This window comes from Condylura cristata, unplaced genomic scaffold, assembly GCF_000260355.1.
Source record: "Condylura cristata isolate star-nosed mole 26May11 unplaced genomic scaffold, ConCri1.0 scaffold00027, whole genome shotgun sequence".
In the NCBI taxonomy this organism is placed as follows: domain Eukaryota; kingdom Metazoa; phylum Chordata; class Mammalia; order Eulipotyphla; family Talpidae; genus Condylura; species Condylura cristata.
Window position 1 is genome coordinate 7,603,096 of NW_004567128.1, and position 14,414 is coordinate 7,617,509.

The 14,414-nt window shown below is 50.6% G+C and overlaps 1 protein-coding gene across 7 annotated transcripts in view; it reads right to left on the reverse strand.

Moving 5' to 3' along the window:
* The window catches only part of SH3KBP1 (SH3-domain kinase binding protein 1), a 287,724-nt gene that overhangs the window by 36,931 nt on the left and 236,379 nt on the right, over nucleotides 1-14,414 (reverse strand). For all 7 annotated transcript variants that reach the window (XM_012730359.1, XM_012730361.1, XM_012730360.1 and 4 more), the window contains 3 exons: nucleotides 10,536-10,587; nucleotides 7,707-7,787; nucleotides 5,000-5,159 (listed from right to left, as the gene is read on the reverse strand). In XM_012730359.1, the coding sequence (XP_012585813.1) occupies nucleotides 5,000-5,159; nucleotides 7,707-7,787; nucleotides 10,536-10,587 (293 nt within the window). The remainder of the gene's footprint in view (nucleotides 1-4,999; nucleotides 5,160-7,706; nucleotides 7,788-10,535; nucleotides 10,588-14,414) is intronic.

The following is a 14,414-nucleotide window of genomic DNA, read 5'->3' on the forward strand; positions in this document are numbered from 1 at the left end:
CTTTGGGCTACAAAGGATGACCTGCCATGTGGGAACCCCTCTCCCATCATAGTCACCCACTGAAGAAATGTGGGTACAGTGGAGGCCACGCTGGCCTCAGCCTGGCTGGGCTGAGGCCTCATGTCCCAGGCAACAGGCTTGGACGCTGCAGTGCAGCGGCTAGTTCTTATCTGGCAAGGCAGGCAAGCCGGACACTGCCTCAGGGAGGTAGGGAGCTTCTGCTTAACGAAGTAGAGATAGGGGTGCAGCCCCGGAGCGCCTGCCTCCAAAGCTCAAAGGAGCCACGGGGCAGGGTCCACGTCTGACCTGGTTACCACAGCTGACTGCTACCTAGGAGAGGGCCCGGCCAAATGAAGATACCAATGCAGATCTGAAGCAAAGGAGGAACATGACCATGACCACACACTTGCACGTGCACACGCACTCACTCTCACACTCCTCTCTCATCACCCATTTCCCACAGCCAAGTTTCTTGTAAGATCAAGTCTACACATGCTTGGCTGCCTGCTCATTCTCCCCATGACTCACTCCAAGTCTGTCTCTTACCCCCAATCATGGTACAGAAACTGTGTGGCTGGAACCACCAAGGGCCACCCAGTGAGCACAGCCCAAGGGTGCCCTTCAGGCTCGCCATGGAGGTGGCTCTCACGGTGTGGCCAGTGGCCCTGGCAGCTGCACATACTCAGACCCTAACTCAGACTTTCTGCATCAGAAACAGTGTGGGGGTGCAGTGTTCTGTGCTTCACCACTCCCCACCCCACACACAGGTGACTCCAGCGACCACTCCAGTGACCATGTGATCAGGAGTTGCTCCACACTCTGCTTCTAGCACCTGTCACATCACGTCACACTCTGCCTACCTTTCCAGTGGCCCCCAGGCCTTCCTCCACCCTACGGATATCGACTGCCCTAAGCTGGCTCCAGTCTCCATGCGTCACCACCACCAAGGGCCAGTATTGCCCACCCCTGTCATTTCTAGCCAGGATTCCTCCTCTGCATTCTCCAGAGACATGTCCCGGTACTTGCAGAAAAGAGGGGAAACATAAGCCACACAAGGCATCACTAAGAATCTTTGCGAAGACGCAGCGTTTCCATGCCCTCCTGCTCACTGGTGCCAGTGCCGGTGCCAACGCTTCTTTTCACAAACCTCCCTTTGCAAAGCCACAGCGGCAGCTCTGCCCACCTGTGTCTATGCGGGAGTCTCTTTTTTCTCCTTTTCCTAATAAACCTGTCCCTCTAAAATGAGAGGGACAACTCCAAACTCAAGGTGACAGCCTGACCACAAGCACACACTTGATCTGCCTACTTGGGGACTGAGGGGCCTTGGCAAGCCCTCTACCTAGGTTTCTTTATCTTATTGGTTGGGTAATTAATTTGTACCTAGTAAGAACAAACAGGTCTTGTTTCAATGCTTTGTTTAGGTGGGCAGGAGGGCCAGATACTCACACAACAATCAGGGCACCAGGAAGCTCATTTCCTGCTAGGTTGTCGCCCGAGGGGCTGGAGCAACCAGGAAGTCTGTGTGTAAATCTGAAGAAAGATGAACTTGCTCATGGGTAAGTTGGTCTCTGGGGAGGTATCTGCCCTTCCCTAAGCACTCAGTTGATGTGTGGCATGAAGTATTTATTTAATCTTTGCCTCAAGCTAAAATGGCTTAGAGTTCAATAGTCACTCCTCTGTGTTTCTCTGAAACCCAGGCTTCCGTCTTGATTACGAGGGTCCTGTGCTCCAGTTCTCTCAGCACAGCCTCTGTCCTTCATAGGAAAGGTGTGTTTAATGAGTAAAGCAACAGGCACACCACGTGGCCAAGCCTGAGAAGTCACCTGGACTCCTGCCCTCAGCCTGGTGACTGACACCCAGCTGCCCATCTTTTTCCAGATTTCTCCTCTGATAGCTACTTCTAGCTCTAGCTTCTAGGGAGTTGGTCTCAGGATGGCTGGTGCACGGTCACCAACTCCTTCACAACAGGGCCTTCTCACCGAGTAGCCTGCTACCACCCTACTGACACTTTCTCATCACTGACCTCAACTCCCAGGAGACAATGACATCCATCAGGGATGAGATTCTTCTAGAACATCAGCCTCACCCCATTCAGCTCTTGCCATCTTGCTGAGGCTATTACAGGCACGTGGGTGATCCATACCCGATGACGACCCCTTCCCTTGGTCACTTAAGCTCTTGGGACCTTTATTCATTTTCTGTCACCCACACTGGAGGCTCCTCCCTGTGTGGATGTGCGCCTCTTCAGGTCTCCTCCACCCCAGAAGCTGGGAGCTGGAGCTCTCCTTCTTATCATCTACTTCCAGGTCATCAACTTCTCCCACTCTGCCCTTGCTCGACTCACAGCTGCCTTTTCCTTTCGGCTCTTTCCCCTCCATTCCTTCCCCTGCCCCACCACCACCCAACCAGCCCCTCCTTGCCCCCACCCTGCCAGTCACCCCTCCATTCTGAGGGCGTGGACTAAGAATAAAGGTCCTGCTACTGCTTCTTCACTCTTTGGGAGGAAAAAGAAAACTTATTGTAACTTGGGGTGTCTGTGTTTGGGAGAATTAACAAGCCTGACCTGTTCTAGCCAGCCGGCTTCTTCTGCTTTCCCTCAGGGCCTGGCTTTCTTTTGAGGGCGCATACCTGGTCTGGCCAAGGCCTCTGGCTTGCTGCCTTCCAATGCAGGGTGCGGCAATGGCTAGGGCCCAGGGCTGTTAGCGTCTTAGCAGCATTTCTTTGGGTTTATCTTTATTTTGTGGATCCTTCTCCCAAGATTCAAGACCTTCTTCTCACAGAGGTTGCTGAACCCTCTTTCTGAATGCACATTCGGGGCAAGTAATAGCACACGTTCTTGTGAGTGTGAATGCATACACACGCACACACGTTCAGCCATAGCCCATCACTTGAAATTTGTTTATGATCAAATACCAAAACAAGTGAGTAGGCTCATACTTTTGAGACTTCATTTTCTCAAATGTGAAAAATGGAGACACAGGATGTTCTTTGCTCCAAGATCATCATAGTTACGCAGCAGGCTGCACAAGCCAAGCAGATGCTATCTTGGCACACTGGGAAATAAAAGCCAGGGCACCCCATGGTGCAGCCTTGCAGACATGGGAGGCACTTGCAGCCTAAAGGCATCTATTATCACTCCATTTAAATCAAAACCGGTATTAAATTTGTGGGGAAAAGTCTTTCTTACCAGTTAAAATTCCATCTTAACTCACTCTAGAAATTGGAAGAACATTCTAGCCATTGACCAAGTAAGTTAATCATAATGCAGACTTGCACTCTGGCATCATTCTAGTTCCTCTAGAGGTGATTCCTGCACATTCTGGCTCGCGGTTTGGGCCCACCGTCACTGGCGTCCGCAACTGTGCCTTGCGCACCATACACCTGAAGCACGTTTTTGTTTCATGAACATATACAGAAACGACTCCCCTCTTCCCCAACTATGTATTCCCTTATTTCTAAGAGATGCTCATTTCTGGTGAAACAGTAAGACACCAGTCGATCCAGGAGCCACGCTGGGCAGCGGGCTTTCTGGCTGGTGAGAGGAAGATGCAGCAGCAATGCCTCGCCCTGAACGCAGTGGCAGCCGCAGGCGCGTGCCCCTTTGTGCACCTGCCCGGCAATGCACCCCCTGGCCGTCTGTGCACCCTGGCACGCAGGCCCTGGCAACAGTTTGGGCTCACACAGGAGCTACCACTCTTTCTGCAGAGACCACAGATGCTTCACTGAATGAAGTCAGCATCCCTATGTCGGCTATTTGGCAAAACAAATCCATGAATCAGTTTACGGGTGGGTTGTCCACAGCCACTGCTCAGCTCAAACCACGAATGGCACGGGGAAGACGAGCCTCCTTTGATTTCCATGAGCGTCCTTACGCTCAGACGCCTGGCACACCAGCTCACTCGGGACGGGTGGCCGCACGCAGCAGCACGCGCACAGGGGCTGGGAGGGACGGAGGAGAGGCACAGCGCACGAAAGGCCAGCTTGGCAACCCCCCTCGTTGTAGGACCCATGGCTTTCAACAGGTGTGTTAAATGAGCCACCACCATATGCTCAACCCTACAAAGCATGTGGAATGACAAAACACACTCCTGATCTGCCTTAAATCTGGTGCAGCAGTCCGGGGGTGTGAGCATCCCAAGTGGCTCAGCATGGGCCCACACGAGGCCAAACAGTGTCAGGCATTCGGAGGAGAAAGTGGGTGCGTATGATAAGGGGGGACTTCCACAGGAGGGGCGTGCAATCTAGGCTCTGAACTTGGGGGTTCACGAACAGGTGTGTGAGAGAAGAGGTGCATGAGCATGTAACAGGTGCACTCACAGTCATGCCCAGAAAACGGGGGGCGGGGGGAGACTGTCAAAAGCTTGGGAGAACCCAGACCAGCAGTTCGCACAGCATGCATGTGGGCCAGAGCATCGGCACCGCCTGGGAATGTTAGACCCGCAACTCCCCGGCCAGGCCCAGACCTAGGGCATCAGCCACCATGGGCCTGGGCCCCGCCCTCGTCTGAACAGGTCCTCAGTGATTCTGTCTGAGGCCTGCCCCAGTTTGAGAGCCACCGAGTTAGAGCAGGCACCGTCCTCCCTTCAACTGGCTGGGCGAGTGACCAAAGCAGCCTTACCCACGTCTGCCATGCCCCCGGGTGGCAGGAGGCAAACCTGGGGCTTTCCTGCCTCCATTTCTCCTTTCTGCAAACTGGGGCCTCACAGTGCGTGAGAGGCTAGGGCTGCCTAGCTCCTCCCTGGCTGCGCAGAAGCCACACGCAATGCGAGGAAACAGCGACATTTCCCATGGATTTCTGCACACGGCCCTCTCAAGCACTGTCCTCAGTGGCCCCTGCTCTCAGCGACAGCTGGATGTTGGGAGAGCAGCAGGTTGAAGTGGTCGAGTCTCAAGAGAGCTTTGCAGGAGGGCAGCTGTCCCCTCTCCCAGCTGACCACATGCCAGGCCCCTCTCCCGTGTCCCATGGCCACCAAGGTCCACACCCAGGGGGAAGCAGTACCTGGTGTGGGTCAGGGGACCCACTGGTCGTTCGGGCCTCCTTGGGGGCAGTGCACCCGGCCTGCTGACAGAATTGGTCTTGGGTGGCCGTGGCTTTTTTGGTGGTATGGCAGGAACAGAAGGCTTCTGTAAGTCCAACTTTGGCTCTCTCTCTGGTCTTTCTTTAAGTCGTTGTTTAGAAAAGCACAAAGAAGAGAGACAGAGCTAGTGTAAGTGACAGAACCTAGGTGCACATTGCTTGTTTCTTGCTTAAAAAACCCGCTGACATCACTCTCAAGGTAAAGCTGGAAGGCACAGAGTCTCATTTCTCCTCAGCCAGCTTGAAAAGCCTACAGGCTGCAGCCTGCTGTTTGCCTCTGCTCAAGCGGTCCCTCCACCCGAAGAACCTTTCTGGCCAACTCCTACTGATCCTTCAAGGCTTTCAAAGTGGCCTGGCTGAAATAGACACTGTCACATTCCCTGCTGGACCGCAGACCTCCCCTCAAAGGCAGACGTACTTGCTCACCTGGGCCTTGATGGGCAGCCCTTTCTAGACAAGCTCCATCCCTGCTTGCTTGGCGTAGCCTGCCGACTGCCAGTGCCCAAGCACAGGGCCCACAACTGGTCCCTAGACCCCTGCATGGCACCTGGCATCCGGCCGGGCTCAGGAAGTGGCTGGTGCATCTTAAAGGAGCCACATGTCCTGCTGGGGATGGGGAGGGGAGAGGCCTGGTACCTCTTCACACCGACCTGTGCAGCGGGCCAGGAGCCTAGTGAAGGGGAGCATTTCAGGGACCTAGTTCCAGGTCCCTTTTGTGCACAGTGAAACATGAAAGGTAAACTGGGACTTCACAGGGATTGGGTCTCCAAGGGCTGTCAGAATCAGAGCTATTAGAGTGACATGAAAGCCACACCTGGTAGCCACACTGAGCAGCGTCGCAACTGGTGGCCGCCTCATGCTTGCTGTCCTAGTTCACCTAGTCCTGTGCATGTCTGAGACACACATGTCCACTTTTTATTTCTTGTAAAGATGGAGTTTCGGAGAGTTGGGCCCTGGCAGGATCCCTATGCTCACGCATAGGCTGGAGCTCTGAACACAGTGTATTTGCAAACACAAACATGTCATTTGGGTGCCCAGGCCAACTGGCAAAGCTTTAGAAAGTCCATCAGGTATAATACAGGTGCCACTGTGCTCACCTCAGTGGTATTTCAGTAGGGGAACGTGCTCCTTTCGGGAGTGCTGGGGCTCAGATACTGACACATGGGGCCAGAGGAGAAAGAGAGCCTGGCTGAAATGCAAAGGGGAGCGGGGGGCGGGGGGGCAGAAGCGCCAGCAGCCTGGAAAGGATGTGAGAAGGCTCGTGCCCAGCTACCCAGGAGGCCAGGTCTCAAGTTGGGGCTGGTTCCCTAGCTTCCATGTTGTTTATGACCAGAAATTCTGCCTTCCTGACCCCATTGTGGCAGAGAACAAGGAATCACGGGAAGGGAGAAAAGACAAATGTGTGGCCACTTGGCCGTTCAGCTAGCACAGCTGTTCCCACGTCAGCTGAGGCCGTGCGCCAGTAACGAATGGAACAGGGAGGGCTCAGCACAGCCTGGCGAGTAGCCAGAAGCTGGCCGAGGGTCGTCCGGGAGGACCGGCAGTGCTTGGTTATGTGACAACACTCCCTTTACCGAAGGGATACTCGCACCGGATACACTCAATGGCTAGTTTTTCACGGACGTGCGACACAGACGTGGACTTCATAACGAGGGGTCACAACTCAAGTCTTAACTGTTCCACGGGAAAGAAAGAGGTGGAACTTCTTAAGTGCTCTTAATACTGGTGCAACATTTGGCAGGCTGATATAAAATATTAAATTTCACAATAAAATTTCATGAGGCCACCCAGGAGCACCTCCAAAATGATGACACTCATTAATTCAGCATTTCTCTTGTGACTTACAAATAACTGCTTTTTAAAATGGAATTTCCTCTGCATCCTGTTCATAATAATAACAGCACTTTTGCCATAAAAAGTGTGATCAATCAAATCTTAGACACCTAATCAAACAAGTCTTTGGGCAGCATGCAGATTTGGGGCGGGGGAGATACTCAGAATGGTGGGAGACAAAGATGTTCACGAAACTGACTGGGTGAGATGCACTGGGCTACAGCGACATCGGTACCCAGTGTCAGGAGACTGCAGGGACTCATGTCCTCCCAAAGTTCTCTAAAAAGGACCTGTGTCGGTGACACGGCAGACAGGGCAAAGGCCTGGCAGTGACTGAGGAAGAGCACCCCCTCTCCTCTGGATGGGAATGTCCTTAAGTCACACCCACCCACCGACAGGTGCTGAGCACTTCGGAGTTGTATCCTGGGAGCAAGCAGGAGAGAAACTGCAGCAGACACTTCCAGGCCCTCAAGGAACCTGCAGTCAGCATCCAGACTTCAGGAGCCACTGGGAGGGGTGGTGTCGACGGGAAGAGCAGGAAGGGTGAGCACCCATGTGTAGGGGGACTGGGCTGGTTGTTTTTCATTTGCTGAGCGAGTCTTGCCGAAAGAAGAGCTATATAGCCCTCTCTCCTATTTCCTTAGAAATGGGATACTTAAAAGCAATTAAAAAAAAAAAACATAATCAACATATTCCAAGAAAAAAGCAAATGCTTTAGGTAATTCAGATTAGCCCTGTGACAGACAGCTTTGTCTCTTGCTCTACTAGAAGTGCCAGTGAAGAGTTGATTTCCTACCTTTTTCCTCTGTTCTGTTAGGAAGTGTTTCCGGTCTTTCAGGAGGTATCTTTTTAATTTCATGTTTTCTCTCAGTGGTACCTAGGGGTTGAAGGAAAGCAGGGATCAGAAAAATGTTCTCTGTTTATTAGAAACACCACCATTTAAAATATTTATCAGGTACAACAAAGTCAATCCATTTCCCCCTAAGTGGGCTGCTGGTATTCTAACCAGAAGCTGCTGACACACAGAGCAGACACTGTTCCTGGCTCATGTCATCAAATTCGCCTGCCCACACATCCTTAATTTACAAAACACCACCAACATTTTGTGGTATTTAACTGACTTCATTAGGCATCAAAAGAGTCCCCACCTGGGTGAGGGGGTAGGGGGGAATGTTTACAAATAAATAGTCAATCATCAAAATATGCAACTAAGGGATCAAATAAGGTGACCTAAGAATAAAAAGAAATTTCACAGGGATTGAGATTCCATTTTGTAGGAGCTCTAAAATATGGCCCTACCCTCCCCCCCTCCCCCATGCCATCAAGAGGTGAGATCTAGAAGGTGAGAAGGCTTTCGACTGATTTAGCCAGTGGCCGATGTGACACTATATAATTTCCAAGACTAGGCCATAAACAGCCATGTAGCTTATGCTGAATACTGAACTTCTATGTAAGAAGTCCTGGGGCCACCATGCTGGACAAGACACACAGGCCTACAGCCCCAGCTGAGCCAGCGGTAGTGAGCCCTGCTGAGGGAAACAGTCATCGTCAAGGGATCCTCCAGCCTCCGCCGGCCCAGCACCTCCAGATGGGGTCCCAGACATCAGGGAGCAAAGGGCAAGATACCCTGACCCACAGAGTCCATGGGCATAAGAGAATTGCTGCTTTATGCCCCATATTTGGGGTAGTTCGTCATATGCCAACAGGAGTTAGGACATGTTTTGAAGTGGAGGGGTGCACAAAGAAGATAAGGTGGGTCTGAGTCCTTTCTCTTTGGGTCTGGATTTCCAAAGGCGCCACCTGGTTTATCTTCACCCACGTGGAGCAGAGATGCTCCCTCATCTGGGGTTTTCGTTGGTGGCGGTGACCGCAGGCACGAAAAAGCACTTGGAAAATAGTCAAGCACAAAGCAGTCATAAGAACTCCTCTGATTTATGGATTTACTTGAGTGCTAGACAAACTCTTTCATGACTAGCCTATGGATGGGTGGTTGCTACCAAAATCACAATTACACAGCACCAGAAGCAAAAGAACTTAAAAAAAAAATCCACTGACCACACTTCACCTAAATCCCCTTAATGCCTCATTAAAAATTCAACATGGTACCTGATACCTGTCAATTTTATATCTGACTAATTTTGGTCAAATAATCAAACACAATGAAACCTGATGGTGGGGAAAATATGAATCTCTACCTCCTTGTCACAAAGCAGTTCCCCAAATCATCCAGCAGGATAATGAAGTGGTAGTAGCAACCTGGAAGAGCAAATGCCGTCTTGCTTTATCCCACAGAGCCCCAGCAGAACCTTTGGTAAAACTGTGGTCAAAGGCTGAGAATTCGCCTATCATGTCACGAAGTTCAGAATCAACCCTCGAGTCAGAAGGACCTGACAAGATGGTCTTACTACCCCCGAAGAACGCAGTCCCTGGGAACCTGAACGTAAGCCATCAGACTCTTCTAGGCCTCTTCCTAGGCCACAAGGCCTCTGGAGAAAAGGGTCTGAAGAGAAAAGCAAATAAACAGCCTGCTCTCACTGCAGCACAATGAGGTATGTGTCTGGCCGGATCCACTAGGTGGCAAAGTGAAACTGCTGAATGCAATGGAGGATGGAGTGGGAGCAGGAGATGTCATTACACCCCACTTCAAGGCTGAATCTCTGAAATTCTCAACTATTATGAAGGGACTGGGGCACCAGTCTGGGGTCAAGCTGATTTTCTTCCCAATTTGGTGGGCCAAGAGGACTTAAAACCACTTCTTAATAAGTCTATGAGCAAAACAACCTGGACATTTATTCATACTTTACATGCTATAGAAATCATAATTATGAATGTGTAGGACTAAAAATACCCCTACATTCCTGTTTTAGTCGTTGATTTTTAAATGCTATTTTACTACTTACTCATAATTACATCTGAACATTAGAAAGAGGAGTTCTACTGGGAAATGTGAATTGTCTCGTGGCTGAGTCTTCGGTGCGCAGTGAGTTGTCAAGTGTCCGAGTCTTACTCTACTTTTCAACCGTAACAGCTGAACTACACCAAAAAAGGTGAACTGGACTCTTCAAAATTAAAAAAGAATCACGAGGGAAGGTTTTTACTGCTAGAAAAAGATATTTTGTTGGGGATGGGGAGTGAAGTTAGTACAAATTTTGGTTAACCCCACAGGACAGACACTGAAAATTTCGTGTTGCTATACGTGTATAGTGACGCCAGGACCAGTGGGAAATCATCTTTCCCCAGGCGGAGCCTTCATCAGGCGGGGCAGGGCAGTTATGTTCTTCTAGCCTCAAAAAAAAAAACAAACAAACAAACAAACAAACAAACAAACAAACAAAAAAAAAACCCCCAAAAAACAAAAAACAAGCTTCTTTAAAATAAACAGTTTTATTTCAAAGCTCTTTGTGGTCATTCTCTTTGGGAGGCTAGATTTCCCCCCTCTGTATTGGGAATACATTTTAATGATCTGTTTACATTTTAGGAGAAACATCTGTATATTTAAAACCTACCTGCTCCCAATTTGGCAACAGATGGCATTTGAATCTAAGAATCTCAAGCTCTGCCAAGGACAATGTAAATATATGCAAAGAGAAAGCCTAGAAGTTGATGGAACTGAAAGGTACATTACCTGCCCCTTGCTTGATGACGGGAGCGGATGGAGGAGGCGGCTTCTTGGGTCTCTGAAAAAATTAAATTAAGATGGTACTGAGACTGTTGGCAAGCCTGGCTTCTCACACCAGGACCACAGACATTGTTTTCAATCCGGAGAAGGTCCCCCCCAAATTGAGCACTGCTCTCTCTCTAGGGATATCAGATTTTGGCACCTTTACACAAATACTAAAATAAATTCATTCTGCAAAACACAGCTCTGATGGACAAATGAAACACCATTTCCCCTTTCTAAATTTGTAACAGCTTTCTCAAAAAGTACCGCTCAGCAAAAAAAAAAAAAAAAAATATCCGGCCTGAAACCAGCAAGCACAATGGTACTCCTACGCTGAAACCACATTTGCAATTAAGATTTAATCTACTGAGTAACCAGGCAATTCAGAAAGAGTCCCTGGGATAGCTCTCAGTCAGATAGATGTCTGGATGTGGGGCCTTCAACAAAATTCAGCCTACGGGAGCCCTGCAGCTGGCAGGGGTCTAACCCCCTCACATCCATCCTCAGGCTGACAGGCCATGTGCAAGACCCCTTCCTGAGACCGAAAGTTCCCCAGAAAGTGGTATGGGGTTCTCTTTGCCTGTCGGCTGCTTTGTGTTTCCTTGTCACACCCTGTCACTATGGCGGTGACAGAGGCAGCAATGCAATCGACGACATTCATTCCTGACTGGATCAGGTGGCTCCATGCTCACGCATGAATAAGTGGTGGTTGGGCTGGACCTGGCAGATGAGTCAGGGCTAGAGAGCCCACCCAGGGCACAGTTCTTATACCCCATTCTGGGGTAAGGGAGGGACGCGAAAGGCGAGGAGAGACGGAAATGGGGAGGTCTGAGCACAGGCAACAAAGACTGGAGGGTGTATAAACACTCCACACCTCTCTCTTGTACTTTGCAAATGTCTGACTGAGCCAGTACCGCAGGGACTAGCAAAAGGGACCTGGCCCCCAGCAGGTGCCAACCAGGGCTTGAGATGGTGCCAGGCAGCAAGAAATGGGTTGCAGTAAAGCCTGGAGAGGGAGAGCCACAAGGCGCTCTCAGGGTTTCAGCCTGTAGGTTCTGGGTCAGTGGCATCTCAGCTCCACTCCTAAGTTCATTCCTGACTTGACCAAGTTCCCATGAGTAAACAGTGCAAGAGGGGGAGCTTTGGTATCTGACTTCACTATGCATCCTGGCTTTCAGTTATTAGCCTTGGACTCCCGGTAAGTGACTCACCCAGCTGAAACTCTGATCTGTCACTGGTGATAACGCAACATCACCTCCTCTTAGGGGAGGTGCTTTCACGAGCAGCGGGAGTCAGCAAGCACTGCCTTACTGCCTCCTCCGGAAGGAAGGACATTACGAAGTCCATTTTGCAGACAAAATGATCGAGGTTGTACGCAATGAGGCCACTCCCAAGATCACAAGACTATATTAAACAGGCTGTCTGATCCACAGGGATGCTTGCTTTCCCCCCACTTCATGGCAGCTTTAAGCGCCTTTTATTCCCCCTACAGCACTGTTCAGAGTTGGCCAGATCTGACTCCCCCTTCAGGCCCCTCAGGCATATACACGCCCCTGCAGCTCTCCCACCGCCACCCCTCGTGCACTTCCTCCCCGTCTTGACCCCGCCCCGGCCTGCATGCCCAGCAGCCTCTTAACCACTGTGAAGGGTTCATCGTGCCCAAGAGCACCCACCAGACAAACCAGCATGCAGCGACAGGCCACACAGGTGGATGGAGGCATAGGAACCGTAGGACGTGGTAAAGCAGAAACAAATTGCAGCTACAGTGTGAGATCAACTAGGATGCAAAATACACGGGCAGAGAGTACGACTGGAAAGAAAGAAATGTATAGAGATGAGGCCTGATCAGGAGGATTATGGGTGTGTGTGTGTCCGTGCGTGTGACCTTCTGTCTTTCTGTGGTGACTACATGCACACAAGACTTATGTTAAAAAAAAAAAAAAAGGTGCTCGGGGCCACATCCCTGGTTCACAGGTTCACAGACCTAACAGTCCTCGCTCCCCGGCTTGCCAGCCCTCTGAGCTCTCCACCCCAACTCCTCCCTTCTTCCTCCTTTCTCTGCCTCTGTATAAATTAGAATGAGGACAGATGTGTGTTTACCTAATGAAGTTCTCGTTGAAACTCTGCCAATTAACCTTCCTTTACCTCAGGATCAGAGTCATTTCTCCTTCACGAAGCTGCCAACACCCTGTGGCCTGATTCTTCCCAGCCAAACCCAGCAATGCCTTCCCCTGGACATCTTCCTCACTGCCTCTGGTTTGAACATTTTTATAACCAGTTTCACATGAGCCTCCTCCTGCTGAGGCCCTTCCCCCAGCAACCTTGCCTTAAGCCACAGGGCCCCAAACAAACAAACAAAAAGAGACAATTACCAGTCATCATATTTTCCAAGATACTGTGCAAAGAAAAAAATATCCCCACACGTTGTGTCAGCTTCCGTATGGAGCACACACACAATGAAACAAGGGCAGAGCAGAGACTGGTGGGGTGGGGGCCGTGGGAGGGAGTTGTCAGAGAAGCCTATTCTTTTGAGCTGCTTTGCCCTCCCTCCTGAGGAAAGCAAAGCGCTCTAGCCCCAAGCTCAGAGACAGCAGCTCGCCCAGTTTGCAGGTAGATGCTAACAGCACAGGGGTGCAGCCCATGCAACCACAGGAGTCCTCTCGGCAGCGGAGAAAGCTGCACGGAGGAAGCTGTACCGAGGGTGGCCATGTCACCAGCGAGGTGGTAGCCGAAGAGCCCAGAACTCACACTGTTGAAGGCCTCGTCTGTGACAAATTATCTAAAAAGAACCAATATAGAAATGTTTGTAACAAAATCAACGAGCCAACTTTTCCTGGCTGCTGAGAAAGCAGAGGCTGCGTGTATCCATATGAGCCAGGCGCTTGGGCCTGCGTGCCCGCGCGGCCACCTGGGTAGAGAGTCGTCTTGGCCAGAGAAGCAAACACCGCCTTTTAAAGACGGCATGAGGTAGCTTTGATTTCTGGCCATGACTACCAGGAACGGGAAGGGCTAATGTTCATGAGAGAAGACAGCGGGAAGCAGGAGTCCTGACAAGGCACCTGACCTGTGCAGCCAGTTTGCCTTCAGAGCTCAGGCCCTACGCACGAGGTATGCTGAAGATCACAGAGGAGCGTGCCTCCTGATGGCCGGGGACCCTTGAGAGGGCTTTGTTAGAGGAATGCGGTAAGCTCTGGCAGCAATTAGCTGGGTTTTGAATGAGGTAAGCGCTGCAGGCAAAAGTACTCTGGACGTGGTGCTCAGCTGGGGGAGGTTGGCCTGTAAGTGCCAATGGAGAGGGCAAGGGATGCCACTCAGTACATTTCGGGGAAGCCCAGACGGGTCCATCAAGAGGCCACACTTGGGTGACACGAGCACCTTGACAATCACCCTACTGACACGTGCAACCACCCAGAAAACGAAATGTACCAACTAGTAATGTCGTTAAGTGAGTTTTCCCCCCACAATGTTGCTTATTAGAAGCACACATTTATTGCTTTTTAGAAGACCGAAGATGTGGACATGATTTATTGGGCAGCTTTGAAATTAGCAAGGATAACAGTTCTCAAGGTGAAGGAGAGGACAAGGAACAAAGAAAATTTTAGCTGAGAAATTTTTTAAACTAGGCTGTCAGAGGAGGGGGTGAAGAAGGTAAGAGGCCCCCTAAGAACTTTGTAAAGAGCACTTCGTTAGCGTTCAACCAGCAAAAGGTACCTGTGGCAGATTAGCATTTGTGAATCCAGAAAGCAACCAGTGCCTCTTGCTTTCCTGCGTGCTCTTCCAGCAAACACCAAATGAGATTTCCTGTAGATTCTAAGGAATCAGGTCATGGACAGCAAATTCCCA